We start from the raw sequence: 17,884 nt of genomic DNA, 5'->3' as shown, positions 1-17,884 counted from the left end.
AATGTAAACCCTAATGTAAACCCTAATGTAAACCCTAATGTAAACCCTAATGTAAACCCTAATGTAAACCCTAATGTAAACCCTAATGTAAACCCTAATGTAAACCCTAATGTAAACCCTAAAGCCGGATATTTATTAAATAAAATTATTAAATAATTAGATTTAGAAAACTGTAAAAAAATATTTTAAATAAAAGTTTAATTTATAAAATCTACCGAATAGCAGTAGTCAGTTTCTATATAAAATTATAAAATTATTTTATAATAAATTTAATATACTTAGACAGCAGCTAGTCGTCTCCGATTTAAATAATATAATTTAATTAAATATTATTAAAGCTAATCTTTATATTATAAATATACTAATTTTATAAGATTTTTATTAAAGTATAGTAGCCGCGGACTATAAACTGTCGGATTATTTAATTAATCTAATTTTAAAAAAAACTTACAGGCCGGTCGGCTGAGGTCTATTTACAGTTAGAAACTATTATAAAAAATTAAAAAAATAAAAGAAGAAAAACAAAGTTCTAAAAAAAAAAAAATTAACATTATTAATATAAATATTTTTATTGAAATTATTTAAATTAATAATACTATTAAAAAACTAATTAGCGCAACTTTCTTCTTACTACTATATAGTAATAATCCGGCGGGCAGATGGATTAAACTACAGTATCTTTTAAATAATTAAAAAGCAACTAATTTTAATTATTTAAAAAAAGAATTAGAAAATAATTTTTTTATACTATATTACTCAGATTCAGCCCGGCCAAGCACAGTTATAGTACAGATAAAACTATTCTTATACTTATATACCTAATATTTTTAATTAAGAAGTTTAATATAAAACTTTAAATAAATCTGTTTAAACAGATTTATAATCTATTTACTAAAAGAATTATTATAAGCTGGATTAAAGATTATAATAGTAGAATTAATAATATATATACTGATAAACTGCTACAGCTGCTGCTATTTTTTTCTACTATTAGAAGATAAAACTATATTTAAAATTATATTAAATATATAATATTTATATACAGCTAATAAAAGTAAAAATCTATTATTAAAATTATATATACTAATTAATATTCTTTCAGTCTATATATAATTAAAATAAACAGTAAGAAGTTTAATCTACTTTAGACTGTACTGCTTTAATATAAATAATTTAATTATAATATTAAATAATATACTAATTTTTTTAAATAAGTCTTTTTATAATATATTCAAGACAGAAAATTATTTATTTAATTATACTATTAGACTCAGACTGAGGAGTGGTAACCGACTCAGTTAAATATTTATATAAAATTTTCTTTAAATAAACTATCTATTTAATTATATATAATTAAAAGTTAGTATTTTAAATTTTATTTATTTAAATAGTTTAATTCTTCTACTGGTTTTAAGCTTACTTCTATATATAGAATACAGTATCTATTATATAGTTAGTTTTTTCAGTAGAATTAAATAAAAAATTAATCGGCTTTTTAAATATAAATATAATAAAATTTAAACTGTAATAGAAATAACTGTTAGCAGCTGATAATTTTATCTAACCGCCGCAGTTTAGTTTTATTAATTATATATTTTTATAAATTGATTCGACTACAGCAGAAGTTCTAAATCTATTTATAAATAATTTTCTAATAATTATATATACTATTTAATATACAGATAATATAATTATATTATTTATAATTCCGAAAACAGCAAAATCTATCTAAATAAAAAAAATATTAAAAATTAATTAATTTAACTGATAGAGAAACTTAATATAATTAGTATTAGAAGTAAAACAATTCTATTAAATTATCTGATTCTAAATTTCTATAGTTTACTTATATAGAATCCGATAAATAGATTATTTAAAATATCAGATAATCTTTTTAGATTAAATATTATATTGGCATTACTTACAAATAATAATTAAAAAGAATTTAATTTTTTTAAAAAATTAGTTTTTTATTATAAATTATAGATTAGTATTAGATAAAACAGATCTAAGATTAAGAATTCTTCTAAATTTTTTTTAAAGATTTAGTAGGAGAGATTTAAGAATTAATTACGGCTGAGATATATTTTATTAAAAAAACTTACTAAACTTAAATTATAATAAAAATTTTAGAACTTTGTAAATTATATTAAGATTTAGACTATAGATAATTAAATATATTTTATATAAACAGTAAAATTCTTAGTATTTAATCTTTTTTTATTTAATACTACTTTATATATAAAATCAATAATATTAAACCCCCCTCTGCTGTCCTTTCAGTTAATTAAATTATAATAAAAAGCCCTACTCTAATTATATTCAATCTTTAATAAAATAATTCTTTTTAATTAGGCGTAAACTGAAAGTAAAAAAAAGTAAAAAATAAACTGAAATATTTAATATTTAAAATTTAAGAATTTCTTACCGCTGAGAGCCACTATTAAAAAAACTTACTATATTTAAATTATAATAAAAACTTTAGAACTTCCTATATTATATTCAAATTTATACTATATATAATTAAGTATATTTTAAATAAACAGTTAAATTTTTATTATCTAATTTCTTTTCTGTTTAATACTACTATATTTATAAAATTAATAATATTAAACCCCCTTCACCTATCCAGCCAGCTAATTAAATTGCAGTGGGAAGCCCTACTCTAATCATATTTAATCTTTAATGGGATAACCCCTTTTGATTAGAGTAAGTCTCTATTCATCGTCACGCCTCTTCTATGAGAGGGAGATGAAGGCCCCCTCCCCTCAAGTGAGACCTCACTTCTTACCTGTAAAGCTCAGTGTACACCTCCATCCTCTAGCCTTAAAATCTCGCTTTACCAACTTCACTAGCCACTTTACTATCTTCAATCGTTACACCACACCCGACATTGATATGGCTGCAATGTAGAATATGATGTCCACGCGGCCACACCCTTCTGGTGATCAGCTATTTGTCACCAACATCCTTCGTTTAGGTTTGCCCTGGACAATTTCGCGGGCGGGCCAGCTATTTGGGGCTCTTGGCTCCTCGCTACCCTCACCGAAAGCGATAACCCGAACCCTACCATCAATCAGCTCTACAGACAACGTAGTTCTTGGCCGTCTCACGCACCCCAACACACATAGTGATCTGATATCTTGATTCCACTATTAATTCAACCACAAGATATGATCTTGCGTTTCTTTTGGAAGTATAAGTTTTGTATGCCCAAGGAGTGATATTCAGAGCTCAACTTATTTTATTCCTACTTCTTTTTAGATTACCCTAAAATACGATGTGCTCTCGATAGCCATGATTCACCTACATATCGATTGATACATGAATTAGTGTGACCATAATATACTACTGAGCTAATAACCTTTATCTAGATAAAGATACTTAATATATCATCCTAATTATATCTAAGCGCTGAAATATAACGCTATATATTTCGCAATCAGTATGGCTTATATGGTGCGCGGGATAGTCAGGAATTATGTTATCGCGAAAAGGCTCTCACCCGAGCTTGAAGCCAGTGGAAGCAAAGAAAAAAAAAGAAAGAAACCCCACCATACCTAATGCGGGCAACCGAAGCGACCATGTCATTGGTTCATGCACAATATCGAATCAGAGAACCGAAATATGGACTTGCGTCTTCATTCTGCTCGATTGAGGCACTCTTAAGTCGCGCGTATTTACCAGCAAATCGCGGCACTAGCGTTCGGTAACATTGTTAAAGTCGAAATATCGTAGGTAAATATCGTAGGTTATGTTCTGTTTCCGGGTCAGTCATCATCTAGGCCTAAGCGCTCGGGACAAAAAATTTTGTGGTGGGTTAAAAGGCTTTTAGGTTATGTGGACAACAGTAAGTCCTCACGAAAACTTAACGTGATCCCCGCGTTTTAATTTGTGTCGGGAATATGAACTGTTGTTGTAACACACCACGGATGCGGTATTTAGTGGATCACTTGCAGTGGATTATTTGCAGTGGGAGGGTAGGAGGCATTCGGAGAATTGCCCTTTTGAGACAACTTATATGGCTGACGACTTACATGAGGGTACCTGGGGATATCACAAGAGATGCCGTTTGCTAAGAATTCTTTATTGGAGGCTTAAGTCATATGATTCCAGCTAACAACCCAGCAGAGGTCTTCGAGCTGGTTGAGCGCTGGGTGGGTAGTCAGTGCTAGAATATCTTACTGTCCCTTTATCTAGGATAGAATTATCACTCACATGTAATTATTTTTCACTGCAAACATAGATGTCGTGACCTCAAGGTTGTTGGCCCTTCTTTGGGACAGTGCCTAGTAAATATGATTGTCTCTTCGACTCTGTCCATGCTCTCTCAATTTTCAGAGTCAATTGAAGATGCTGAATCGTAGTGCCTTGGTTGATGCTTTCCCTATATCTCCTGCCTTCAATTCTGAAGATGCACATTTTTGCTTCTGCTTGGAACTTGATTGCCCCTCTGTCGGAGTAGACAAAAAGCTCTCAAAGCGTTTAATAAGTTTGGATACCTCCCACTTCGACGAACGTCACTCAAAATACCTTCTTGATTGGGGGAGCCGGAGAAGTAGTAATAGATATGGGACAATGGGAATAGCAGTTTTTGAAAATGATAAATTACTCAACTCTACGTATAACCCAGATCTGCGAGCTCAAGGAACCTAAACTGAAGATTCGGAGCCTGCAATCCATCGCCCAAAAAGCGAAGCTACTGCTCCCCGCTGGTCCCCAGGAGCCATATGTCCTGCGTCATGGACAGTGGCGACCACCAGCTTACCTTTTCCTCCAGCGTCTGCGCCCTTCCATAGTCCACCATCTTGAACTTTACCATCAATGTCGGTCCAATACCATAGATCCAGATGCCGCTTCGCACGGAATGCCGCCTGACCGTGCCATAGTAGATGATCGTAGGTCAGAAGTGTTCCGGGTGTATTGCTAGATAGCCAGAAAAAGAGTCAGCTAGGAAAACATCATGACGAGAAGATCAACTATAATCATGGGTGAGTCTTGCCAGCTGACATCATATTCACCGTTGATAACGAGGACGGGAACAGAAGCGGCAACAGCCGTTTCACTATCTTCCTCTCTCATGTTATCAAAGCCGAATACATGTGGCTTGTCGCCACCATCAAGTAGAGAAGTCAGGTATTTCGTAGATGGAAGAAAGATTGCGGGATCGGATGCCCATAGAGTGTTAAGATCAAAGTTAATTGGCGTGAAGTTGGTTAGAGGGACGAACCCAAGACGGGCTTGGACATCGGGACGATTCAGGAAATCGGTTGTTGAGCCCATGCCGTTGTCGCCAACTCCACAAAGGGGTGGTACGGGACAGTTGCGTCTCACTAGTTACAATATATGGAGACAGTTAATCCACGGGAAGTCGGTGTGAGGGATAATAGTGAAACAAAGAGAGATGCTTACAGTCGTATGGACTCCGTCGGTGCGCGTCAATTTCAGCCTGAAAGTAATTTTGCAAGTTTTCCATGCAAAACTCACTTGCTGTCTGACAGACAAAGGGATCGTATGATGTTCTGCACATTGTACCAAGCCTTTCGCATTCATTCGCCGCCGCTGCCATCGCAGTACTGACCGTCTCGTTGAAGCGTAGAAGGTTAAGCCCGTTATCTGTGCAGAATAGCTCATAGTGACCAACTGACAGCCAGGAATTGTCCACAAGTGCGTTGACCAGTATTATACCAGCTAAAGGTGTCCTCAGGAGACCATGAGGAGAATCATCCTTTTGGTGTTTGATAAACTCCGCAGCGAAATAAGGCACATATCGACCACCGAACGACTCGCCCGAAATATAGAGCGGATTTGATGCATATTGGGGTAATATCGTCTCTAGGAATACTTTGAGCGTGGCTATAAAGTCGGCAGATGCTTCTTGTAGCCCGGCTGGGGGAGGTTCGCTCCCAATAATGGTAGACAGACCGACTCCTGCGGGTTGACTGGGTAAATTCAGAATTGTCAGCGCGAGCCGAAATCTCGAGGGGGAGACATCTTATGACCTACTCAATAATCAAGAGGTTGGAATGATTAGTCCAACTGTATTCTGAGATGATGGTGCTGTCACTCTCGTTGTTGATAGTACAGGGTCCAACTTCGCCGTACATTCCGGAAATCGAGCTTGCACCAGGTCCACTATACCGCAATTGCAATAAGGATTAAAGGCAATCTAAAAAAGTCAAGGGCTGAAGGAAATCTTACCCATTCAACCATATAGTTATTGGGCGCTCATTGGGACTCTCGCGGCTCTCGAAAAGCCCTACAAATCTTCGATAAGAAAGAGCAATTTCTAGGCAGAGAGGTCTGCATTGATCAAGCACGATACTCACAGAAAAACATAGATCTTGTATCCGAGACATTGACGCGACCCGCGAAATGTCGAGCGCCCGCATCACAAACATGCTCATCTTGCTCACGTACTATCCAGCCCGATCCCGACGCCGATGCCAGTGGTTTGTATCCGGATGGTTCGATCCCGATGGGCACCTGAAGTCCAGTGCGGCTGGGTAACAACATAGGCACGGAGATTGGAACATGGCCAAGAAGAAGCACGACCTTCGCAATGAAGGACAACATGATGTACAGCTGATATGGCAAGGATTGGTTTCCACAGAGAAGGTAGATAGCTTGAGCAGCTCCTATATTATGTATGAGCGATGGCAATACAGAGATTGTAACGGTTTTGGGTAGCGTGGGGAGGCGCTCCCGTTGCCCTCATCAGGATTAGCGCAAAGATAACAACCACCAACTCACAGCCTTCACCTGTTGACACATAAATCGACCTACTATTCTATGGCCCATTACAAAGCTCTGAACAACCCTATAATCAGCAGTGAAGTGCTTCAGTTTGATCAGATCTATCACATTCGAATCCTACTCATATTATTTTGAGCCCAATGTCTCCTCCCGCACTGCAGTACACCGTTACCCCAGTCTACGATAAGAATGAAGCTATAGCATCCCTGAAGGCCAAAATAACCATCTCAGGTCTTGTCAATGCAGCAGAGAAGACTATGTTAACACACCCTATACAAATTGCAGGAGTCGACGTTGGGCTGCTTGTAAACGGCACGATCATGGCTTCCGATGCTGCTGGACCCCTGGACCTATCCCGCGAAGTCGAAAAGCCAGGACCCCCAATCGTCCTGCAAAAATGGAAAGCGAGCCCACCGCAGTAGGTCCTGTGCACGTGCATTATGAGGCATGCCTCGTCAAATCACTTCCACGACCAGAAACGCTCCATTATTCGACTTTCGTCTGATTTTTAGCGGCGCCATCAGTTCCGGCTATGGGTTTCTCGCTTGTCCGCCCTCACAGAGTCCCGATCAAGAGGTTGAGGTGCAGGTAGAGTGGGACCTTACGCACGCTCCGCCCATGACCAGGGCCATCTGGATCTTTGGCGAGGGTCCCAATCCTGTTTGTCGAACTATGACATATGCCGAGATTCAAGCGACGTATTTCATGGTCGGTCGGGTCTCCTCACACGGGGACGAGCGCTTTGGCATGTACTGGATGGGAGATCCAACCTTCGATGCACACCGTCTGTCGAATAGTCTAAGAAGAATTTTCCAGTTATGGCGGAATTTTTCAATGATCAGGAGGATCCCTACCGCATCTTCATTCGGTACAACCCGTATTAAGGGTCCGGAGCGGGGACCGTACTCGTCCGTTCGTTTGCCTTCAGCTATGACGACAGCGAATATAAATATTTACCTCCGGCGGAGGACAAGCTCCTTTTCCTCTGCCATGAGATGACGCACAACTGGGTTGTGTTCCGCAATGATATTTTCAACAACTGGTATGCAGAAGGTATAGCCGAGTACTTCTCTCTGCTCTTTCCACTGTAGATGAAGATGCTGTCGCCGGAACGATTCAGAATCGCTCTCAACGAGCGCCTTTTCTCATACTATACCAACCCACTCGTGCACGAGTCCAACTAGGAGATAGCAAAGCTGACCTGGAAGCAATCCGATACTCAACGGATCTCTTATGGCCGAGGCTTGGTATTCGCGCACACAATCAACACGCTGATCCGGGATACCACAGAGGGCGCGAAAGACATTAGCAATCTCGTCCAAACACTTCTGAAAAGAGAACGTACTAGTGATCAAGTTGGCCCGGAAGAGTATGTTGAAGAACTCGGCATTTTACTGGAAGGTGAAACTTCGTCTCATCCCAGTGCTCGCGAACTGGTGGAATATATGTGTGCAGGAAAGTTCATGATACCGCCAGAGAACGGACTTTCGGATCTCGGACTAAAGACTAAGCATCGTGACGCACCAGTTTGGGAGCTGGGGTTTGATGAGTCTGCCGCAATTCAAGGCTATCACATCATAGAAAATCTGAACCCCAAGAGTCAAGCTGCTCGCGCTGGTGTACAGGAAGGAGATCATGTTCTGAAACTCACACCGTGGGATAAGCTGAGAGGAAAGGAGGCGGGAATTGTAAGACTTGTGCTCCGGAGGCCGTCAGGTGAGGTAGTCAATGTGTCGTTCTCCCCCCGGGGCTCACGCATGATGGAAGTGTGGCAATATGTCAGACTTAGCAGCTGAAAGAAATTTGATATAAGAAAGCCATATACACTGGAAATTACCCTTTGTGCAATTTTGTCCTTGCGGTATTTTGCTCCCATTTTGTTCCTGCATCAATAAAGTCCAGTGGACCGCTTGTTATATATACCTTTCACATTTATTGACGGGAACTCTTTTCACATAAGCTGTGATTTGGTGCGACAATCATCGCTAGCCTGTCTTTCGTAATCTGGAGTAGTCATGCGAACTGTATCGGCGTCCGGACCGTCTTCCTCTGGATTTTGCTGCAGCTTTGCCATACTCACCGACGATAATGGCACTTAGTCTAAACATAGTCCAGCCATGTAAGGGGGGGTACAGCTGGCTGGGTCAACTTTGCTCCCGTTCTAAGCTCTTAGAAAGCGGATCGGCTTGAAATATCTATATAATCTAGTGTTTTTCAAACTGATGCCTTCCTAGCTACGTTTAGTAGCTTAACTTGCTGACTTTCCTTATCGTATATCTCTGAGCCTGCTCGGGGCCTCTACTTTTATTTCTGCGGAGGTTTCTTAGGGTTTACATTGGCGGTTTACAAATCTATTTCAAAATTACAGCAATCTAAATATATATAAAGATTAGTATTCTATGTCTACTCTTTACAACACTTTTTAGTTGCTGTCAGGGCGCCCAGACTATTGGGTAGCAGCTTGCGCCCACAGGGGTTAAGACCACTCTATGTAGGGTGTTCCAGGGCCTGTGGGATAGAAGACCATAAATACGGGGTTCAATTCCAGATATGGATTTTTCTAGGTCAGACAGAAATTTCAAAGTCTTTTAAGGTCATGTTGTTTGTCAAATCTATACTTTTACACACTGACTCCATTCCTACACATACCCCTGCCTTGTGACGATATTGTAACCAGGATCCTCAATCTGAATATTGGTGTTGATCAAAAACTCCAACGGCATCTCCACCAGAGTTCCTCGTATCTTCGATAACTCCTCCTTGACTGCTCTGGCTCCTTCCTCGCCACTGGCAAAGTTAGTCTTCTGAACATGGCCCCATTTTGCCATGTGTAATCCATCCGGACCCAGGTAGCGTTTCCAGAAGAGATTTTGATATTGAAACCAGGTCTTGGCCGTATCATCCGGCATTGGCGCGAAAACCTTTCGAAACGCTAGGGTGTTTGTGCTTGCAACGCTGTTCCACAGCTCCCAAAACTCGTCCCCCAGGGGGTCTGCAACAAGCTGATCTTCAGCCGAGCCGTAGTCGTAATCGTTGGGTACCGGGGCTGGCAGGAAGTGGCTATCAGGCTTGCGCATGTCCTGCGGCAGTAGGAGGCCGAGATGTTTGCGGAAAAGGTATCGTCTTAGAGTGGCAGCGAACCTGCTAGCCTGAAACGGCTGACTGTTCATTGTTGTGTTTAAGGTCGCCTGATCCTCAACGACGAGCGCGATCTCCGAGTCCCGACTTCCCTTAAGCGAGCGGTCGTTCAGGTTGGCCGAGCCGCAGACGACCACTCGATCATCGGCTATGAGAACCTTGGAGTGTACGTAGAGTTCCTCACTGACGAAAGCATCAATTTGATGGACAGAACCCCCAGCGGTCCAAGGAACGTTCCGAATGTCCTCACCATCGAGCATGTAGCAGGAGCTCACGGTATCCCAGTCGCTGCTGCGGCCGGTGGATGCCTTCTGGTAAGCACGGTACGCTTTATGGTCGGCTGTTATCTCAGTGGGCTCAAATTCACCGATCTCATTCTGTGCGCGAAGGCCGAATGGATCGACCATATCATCGTGCTCCTGGCTGGCAGCGTTGTAGTCCACATGGCTTGCCTCGGTGGCTTGCTGCAACACTCCGCTCTCATTGATCCGGTCGTAGGTCCTCAGATTGTAGAAGCGGATGTACTCGTCGGGATTGACCCCGGCTCTCTTGATCTTGTCTATGATACTGAAGCCTCCCCGGTTGATGGACTTGTATTGGAGTTTCATGATCGCGCGAGGCGGGTGTCCCGAGATCAGGCTCTGCAAGTCGCCCGGGAACGCAGGGACTGCTGGCATCACGACTAACACTTTGTACCGTTTCCCTTCACGAGCAGCGCGCAAGATTCGTGCCACCAGAGCCTCTCCCACACGGTTCCATACGGTACCGAGCCACGTTCCAGTGGAGGTGATGAAGAATTGTTGTTCCAGATAGACAAAATGCTCGCTTTTCTCAATAACGTCGATATACGCGTTGTAGATGCTATTTTCGGTCGATATCCCGTTGCTCCACCGACCAACACTCCTGACTAGCTGGCAGAAAACTGATCCTATGGGCAATTCAGGCGTAGTGGGTGGAGGCTTGGCCGGTGGCAGGGCCTCGTAAGCCCGAAACCCAGGCAGACGAGCGTTGTATTTCAGGTTGTGGATAAAGTTCCAGCGCTCGACAAAATGGCGACTCAGCTCAGCGACGGCAGGACCCATCAAACTGACCGAGACATCTTGCCAGCCCATACGGGAGGTAGTCAAGCGACTGAGTCTGTTGTGCTCCCATCGATCTAAGTTTTTGAAATCCATGACCCGAGCATTATTGTAGTCCTGACCGGGGAAAACAATGTCATCAAGGTTCCCAGGGTGAGCATCTGCAATGGGGTGTTGAATAGTGTCCCATCGCCCGTACGACAAGTCAATACCACCTAAAAAGGCAACTCTCTGATCGCAGATGACGAGTTTTTCATGGTGAGCCCAGAGCAGTGTCGGTCCGCCTGCAATGCCAAACATAGTCTGGAGCGTCTCATCTGAGATTTTCCCGAGGCCTGATATTCCGGCCGCAGTAATACTCTGTAGCAGCCCTTTGGTGGAAGACATGATTCCCTGTGCTCCCTGGATGAGGTCGGGGTATCGAAAAACTGAGATGTTCGGGTGCAAAGCCTCCAGAGCACGCTTGGTGTGTTTGGAAGAGACTAAATCGCCGTCAGTATACTCACCTCTCAAGTAGCCAGCTTGGAGACAAGGAAACACTTACGGTACATGACCTGAGGGACCTCCTTGAAGACCACCACATTCACTTTGACGCCACGCTCCGCTGCAGCCAGCAGCATGCGGTCCAGCCGATACTGTTCATTTTCCGACGGAGGGCGTCTCAGATAAACCTCGGGCGACACCCACCCTGCCACGATATTAAGCTCGCTGATACAGCTGCAAATTGCCGATACGAGAAGGAACGCAGTTCTTACATCCAAGAATCCACACAGACTCTTTCACTGTCAAAAGGGCCTCCGAGACAGCCCAGAAATAGGCGCACCCGTTGACGTGGAATTTGACATTATTGCCCCCGGAGACAGGCGAGGAGCTTGCATAACGAGGTGGATTTTCCTGCTCTTCTGTTTCTCTCCACGCCGAAATCGTTTCCGAAATATTAGATATTCCGAGCTTTTGAGTCACCTTATCCAGAGAGACGGGGCTCTGGATCGGAGCAGTAGACAGACTCTTGGCGGCGGCCGTTGCCCTATTGAGAAATGACGGCATCGTTCACACGACGTGCTATTTCATACCCTGAAGTAAAAGGATGCGCAACGAAATTGAGAACAAAGAGATATTGGGTAAAGGGGCACAAAAACAAAACTCCGGTCAGGAAAATCGCGGGACTACACCAGCAAGAAGATATACTACTTGGTCTGTGGCATTTTGAGCCGATAGTCAGTCAGCCACAGTCGCGACGGAAAAACATGTTGTGCGGCTGGCTGGAGCTGCAGTGCTGCTACGATGAAGTTTGGCAGGTGGCTTGTCTAATTACAGCTAGTGGGTTGGCACGTTCTAACTCCAGGCCCCGCACTTCGCCCACACCGGAATGGCTCGGAGCTCGCCAGCTGAAGCGAACGCTGGGGCGTATCGTGGAAACGAATAGGGGGTCGCGATTCTCCCCCACATGATGCCCAAAAGCAGATCTGAGCGGGTGGGGCTCGAGGTTCTGGACCTTGGGGGGCCTTTGGGGGATCAAGTGGACGTACCACACACAAGAAAAGACGATAACGAGGAAATGGAGGTGCTCGTCTTGTCGGCATCACCGCCGTCCAGGGCAAGATTTGCCGACACCGAAAATTGCGTGCCACACCGGCCACCCTTGCAGCTCAGTTATTGGTTTAGATGCCATTCGAGGACATCAGCTAGACTTTGCTCCCGGTCCTAGCAACATGATGTGCTGCCCGATATCCCGTTTATCTATAGCTAACAGTTCATAAAGCAGATGTACTGTACGTACTGCTTCAGCTGCGCCATCCCGCAACCCCACATCGTGCCTCAGCTGAAGGACCACAACAACAAAGAAAAAAAAAAAGAAGAGAGATATAAGTCATGGGCGACAAGGGTTTCACCCCCATTCCTTTCTTTGACATATAGTGCAAGGTTCTGTTCTGTGAGGGTCCAGTCACTCCTGGCGCGAACGCAGCACCGATCTCTCGAACAGAATGCTGGGACTGGGGGGACCCAACATCAACTCATTCGGAAATAAGCATCCGGACCTCGAAGTGAGGATTTATCCCCGCACTTCGGAGCAGGATGCGCCCTACTCCGTGCCGGAAGAATCGCTCCGATCCGCGATTTATATCCCCAGCGCCTTCCAATATGGCCGTGACGGTAAGACCTCTGTTATTCTCGTCCCCGGCACAGGTACCTACGGCGGGGAAGCCTATGCCCCGAACTTCGCCAAGCTGTTGCGTGAAAGCGCTTTTGCTGACCCGGTCTGGCTGAATGTTCCCGGCCGGATGTGCGACGAATCGGCCCGCAACGCTGAGTATGTTGCGTATGCAATTCGTTATATCTACACACGATGTCAGGGCAGGTCTGTGGCTGTTGTAGGCTGGTCGCAGGGGTGCTTGTCAATTCAGTGGACGCTCAAGTATTGGCCCAGCACCCGCGAGCTCGTGAGCAATTTTATTGCAATCTCGGCCGATTTTGCAGGCACGGTTGGTGCGTGGGCTCTCTGTCCTTTCAAGGGTGCACAACCCGGCACGCCGGCAGTCTGGCATCAAACGCGAAATTCGAACTTCATCTCCACCCTGCGCTCCCACGGCGGTGACTCAGCCTATGTTCCTACTACATCCATCTACTCCGCGACGGATGAGGTGGTGCAGCCGCAGTCGGGAACAGGGGCGTCCGCGTATATGAAGGATGAGCGAGGGGTTGGAGTAACGAATTGTGAGGTACAGGTGCAGGCGCGTCTCAGGCCGGCAGGTTTGATCTATTCTCACGAGGCAGTGCTGTACAACCCGCTGGCATGGGCGCTAGCAGCGGATGCGATCCAGCATGGGGGACCAGGGAGCTTGGAGCGGATAGATATGGCGACAGTCTGTATGCGCAGCAAGGCAGAGGGGCTCAGTCTGATTGACGCGACCAGGACGCAGGCTTTGGCTGCGTGGGCGCTGAAAAATATCCTGCTCTTCACGCCGAAGCCCTGGCGGGAGCCGGAGCTGCCTGCTTATACTGCTCCGGAGGAAAAGACAGACGTGCCGGCGGAGCTAGTTGGCGATGCACTCAAGGTTCCAGCCGTGGTTGTGGCCGAGCTCCCGGATACGCTCCCTATCTAGACGCTTGTTAGGCGGTTTGTGGTTTTCAGGCTTGAGCACCATGTGTGATAGCATCTTTTGGACAGATGGAAATGAAAACTCGTGGTTCTCGTGAGCATAGAATGGAGGAAACGGAAAAACGAAGGTTTTTCTTATATACTTTTAAAAAAATGGAGCTCAACTCAAATTCAAGCGTACGCTTGGCTCTTACCGTTCATGTTTTACATCCAAGGCGTCTGACCCTACAATTGTGTCATCAGCCTTACTTTCATCACCTCGAGAAGACCAAGAAACTTAATGCATGTATGCATGTTAGTTGGTCCTACGCGGCTAGATGATGCGGGGCCGGGACCCGATTTCACAACGAGGGGTAGTTGAAGGGTTGGTTGATTTGTCAGCGGCTATGCGGTTATCTAACTATCTTATCGCGTACAAGCCCCTCATCTCTCGAGCCCACACAGCATTGTGATCACAAAAGAGTGAGTGACCGATGGTCGAAAACGCCATGATGGGTGATCTGGATTCTCGAGGGGGGAAACCGGTACCTGCATGCGAAAAATGCCGCATCCTCAAGGTGAAATGTGTTCGATCCGGAGAGGGACAGCCTTGTACTAAGTGAGCGTTGTCTATTCTCTGGCTGTGTCTTTCATCCCCGGCTAATTTCAGTAGATGTGCCCGATCAAACTCGCAGTGTGTTTTTCCAGTGCCGAGACAGCGAGCTCGGGTTGCACAACGAGCGAGACCGTAAGTCTGCCCAGAGAACACTCCAGCCAACAGGCCAGTTAGGTTAATAGGGTGTGGATGGAGGCGACTGGTCGATCTTGAGACCAAACTCTCCAACATCATCGGTCTTCTTTCGCGCTCGAGTGGTCCCCTTACTGAGGTCCTAACCCCGCCTGGTTACAATTCTCAACCGCCTGCAGTCCCCGATTATCCCGGTGACAGGCCCCATCGAATAGTCGAGTCGATAAGCGAAGATGTCCTTCCTAATTCTGCAATAGCCCAAGGCCCGGAGTCAGGTGACAACCAGAATACCTTAGAGGCTCCGTGGGACTCATCTACTGCTATAGATGCCGCGTGGGTTACCAACTTAGGACTCAGTCCTGTCGCCCTCGAGCATCTCCTCGAAAGATTTCGCGGCATGGCATCCTACTTTCCATTTGTGCGACTCCCAGGCGCCTCGACTGCTGCCTCGATGACTGAAAGTCGCCCTTTCCTATTGCTTGCAGCTGTGGGGGTTGCTTCATCGAATTACTGTCATCTACAAGACGCTCTGACCAGAGAATTTCGAAACACCCTCAGCGAGCGGGCTGTGACAGCTGGGGAGAAGAACCTAGACCTGCTCCAGGGATTACTTGTTCACCTTGCCTGGTAAGTCTCCGTTCCCGGGGTGCCGTCTTTTGCTTCCTCTTTGTCATCCGTTGAGGGCATCAGCAGACTGACTTTTGTCAGGTTCCATTTCGCCTTTGTCCCAGGGAATCAGCAAGCGTACCAGTACCTACACATTGCGATCAGCATGGTCATTGATCTGCGACTCGACCAACAGAGTGTCGACCTGGTTGAGCAACAAAATGAACCGACCGATGTCTATGCTCGGGATGCATGCCGTGCTTATTTGGGCTGCTATTACATGTCTAGCATGTAAGATGCCATGCTCCACCGCGAACAGCCTTAACGGGCTTAGGCTTACTCTCTAATAGCATAGCAATGTCTTCGGGAAAGCCCAACAACCTCCGATTCCACAAGGACATGCTTCGATGCGCAACAATGCTGCAACTGGAACCGGAGTTTGAGACTGACCTCTTGATATATCCGATAACACAGGTACTGCAGTTTAATGAGGACGTGTGCGAGACTTATCGGTCAGAAGGAATATATAGCCCTCGCCTGTACATTCACGCTGCACGATTCGCAATGTGGTTAGAAGAATGGTGGTCATCTCTAGGAACAGATCTTCGCAACAACGGTGGGAAGTCCGTAAGGTCTTGTGACTGCCAAGTTTGCTGACTTGGAATCTGCAGTGCTGCTGATTGACCGCTATCATGCCGTCAAAATTCGCATCCAAGAATTGGGCTTGGTGTATTGCTATGGGCAGAGAAGACCTTCATGTCAAATGGCACGGGGAGAGTCTACCATCTTGTCGACACATCCCAATGTCATCAACAACTTGACCAAATGCGTCAGTTCTGCGAAAGGCTACCTCCAGATCTTTTGTGCCCTTCCCGCTGCGGAACAAAGTTTCTTGCCATTTTCTACCTGGTATCAGGTTATTCTTGCGGTCTTTGTGCTGTACAGGCTGTCCGTGGGACTGCCCGAGGTACCGCAGTGGAGCGTTGACATTGCCCGGCAAACCGTGGATCTACAAGAATGCATCGATCAACTGCGGTCTCATTTGCAGGGGATCAAGCCTTTGTCAGACCGGCAGATACCCAGCAAGAGCCTCTTCTCGAGACTGCCCGAGATCCTGGAAAGTGTAGGAACTTCCTATACCTTGGCCAAGGAGAATGCTGCACAGGTTTGTGATAGCCGCCGTGCGCATCACGAGCTGAAGGCTTCCGATAGCACGGCCTCTCCTACTCAAGGACTGCATCGCTGCCCTGCCGTGCGGTATTCCCGCCGTTACGTTGCCCAGATCCATGAACCATCTACGCTACAGGGCGCGATTGCTACGGAAGTACGGAGTATCGAAGATGAGACGCTATGGGGCGATTTGTTTCTACTCGACACACTCTCTAGCATGACAGGTCCTTCCCCTCCAGGTCCTTGACAAGTGATCTGCGCAACTCCAGTTTCAACTTCACATTCCCTCAGACCTCATCGGGAAAGACGTGGGTGGAGATCTTGTTTCCAGCCGAATCGTAACGTTGCGGGAGCACGTTGAAGGTCCCGTCCGCATCGCGTGGTTCAAAATCCAGCGACAATGTCGCCTGGATCAGCAGGTCCAGCCCATAAGTCTCCCTGATCCAGTGGGCGACCATGTCCATTCCCGCCACTGCTCCGCTCCCTGTCCAAATGTTGCCGTCCACAATCCACTTCTTCTCCTTTGTCCACTTGACTCTCGGGTATTGCTTCTTAATCCAGTTGTATTCGAGGTTGTTGACGGTGGCCCTTCGGCCGTCTAAAGCGCCGGTGGCGGCGACCACCGCCGCTCCGGTGCAGGTCGTGAACAGTAACTTTCCCGAGGCCGCATGGCGGCGAATGAGGTCCTGTAGTTTTGGAGGAAGCTGGGATTTGGCGGGGATATCCCCCCCGACGATGAGAATATCCAATTCGGGGACCTCGTCCACCGTCACCGTAGGCATGACGGTTATGGCGCTGGTAAGCAGGTGCACCGGCTCCATGGTCGCGCCGATATGGTGGAAGACAAACTCGGGCGCCTTGACCAGAAGGCTTGGATCGACCGCTGCGTAGTGATTGATACCGTCCAGAAGCATCTTACTCGCTGAATTGAGCAGATCGCATGGGCCGATGACGTCGATTGTCTGGTAATCGAAGAGTGGGCAGCCGACGTGGATGGGGGCCATTATGGTAGGAATCCTGTTGATCGTAGGCTTGAAGAATGTGTAGCAAATGAGTATTGAAGGAAGCTTTTACCCTAAAGATACTGTGGGCCATGATTACCCGTGCTGCTTAAATACTGCTCAAACACTGCCAGTTTCCGATGCCGGCATCGCGGAGCGGGCGGTTTCAACCGTTCCGTCCGCCGCGGTTGGCCTTCTTGGCACGGGCAACGGGGGAACTTGATCAACCGTGCCCGCGAATTGACTGCTTTCTTTCTCCATGTGCCAGATGTGCTGATCGAAGAGCCCTACTTCAGCAGCGCGTGGG

General features: G+C 45.6%; 5 protein-coding genes across 5 annotated transcripts; 3 read left to right on the top strand and 2 right to left on the bottom strand.

Annotated features, from left to right (window-relative positions):
- Positions 1 to 7,076: 7,076 nt before the first annotated feature.
- On the top strand, positions 7,077 to 7,640 carry ASPACDRAFT_42093 (uncharacterized protein; the record flags this gene model as incomplete). Its single annotated transcript, XM_020201045.1, has 3 exons — positions 7,077 to 7,174; positions 7,233 to 7,540; positions 7,573 to 7,640. 3 exons carry the CDS (start codon positions 7,077 to 7,079, stop codon positions 7,638 to 7,640), a joined length of 474 nt encoding a protein of 157 aa, XP_020058167.1.
- Positions 7,641 to 9,118: 1,478 nt separating this feature from the next.
- ASPACDRAFT_59457 (uncharacterized protein) lies at positions 9,119 to 12,020 on the bottom strand (the record flags this gene model as incomplete). Its single annotated transcript, XM_020203449.1, has 4 exons — positions 9,119 to 9,128; positions 9,406 to 11,455; positions 11,518 to 11,661; positions 11,729 to 12,020. 4 exons carry the CDS (start codon positions 12,018 to 12,020, stop codon positions 9,119 to 9,121), a joined length of 2,496 nt encoding a protein of 831 aa, XP_020058166.1.
- Positions 12,021 to 12,958: 938 nt separating this feature from the next.
- Positions 12,959 to 14,077, top strand: ASPACDRAFT_26475 (uncharacterized protein; the record flags this gene model as incomplete). Its single annotated transcript, XM_020199424.1, has 1 exon — positions 12,959 to 14,077. One exon carries the CDS (start codon positions 12,959 to 12,961, stop codon positions 14,075 to 14,077), a length of 1,119 nt encoding a protein of 372 aa, XP_020058165.1.
- A 487-nt stretch (positions 14,078 to 14,564) lies between these two features.
- ASPACDRAFT_1880196 (fungal specific transcription factor domain-containing protein) lies at positions 14,565 to 17,112 on the top strand (the record flags this gene model as incomplete). The annotated part of the gene is made up of 7 exons (XM_020198194.1): positions 14,565 to 14,664; positions 14,726 to 14,800; positions 14,851 to 15,427; positions 15,509 to 15,697; positions 15,757 to 15,918; positions 15,984 to 15,987; positions 16,056 to 17,112. The coding sequence occupies 7 exons, from the start codon at positions 14,565 to 14,567 to the stop codon at positions 16,821 to 16,823; spliced, it is 1,875 nt and encodes a 624-aa protein (XP_020058164.1). The 3' UTR covers positions 16,824 to 17,112.
- On the bottom strand, positions 16,864 to 17,580 carry ASPACDRAFT_26595 (uncharacterized protein; the record flags this gene model as incomplete). Its single annotated transcript, XM_020199433.1, has 1 exon — positions 16,864 to 17,580. One exon carries the CDS (start codon positions 17,578 to 17,580, stop codon positions 16,864 to 16,866), a length of 717 nt encoding a protein of 238 aa, XP_020058163.1.
- Between the last annotated feature and the right edge of the window lie 304 nt (positions 17,581 to 17,884).

Source organism: Aspergillus aculeatus (genome assembly GCF_001890905.1).
Source record: "Aspergillus aculeatus ATCC 16872 unplaced genomic scaffold ASPACscaffold_5, whole genome shotgun sequence".
Taxonomy (NCBI): Eukaryota; Fungi; Ascomycota; class Eurotiomycetes; order Eurotiales; family Aspergillaceae; genus Aspergillus; species Aspergillus aculeatus.
Note: the sequence above shows the minus strand (reverse complement) of the source record. Positions and strands in the feature narration are given on the sequence as shown.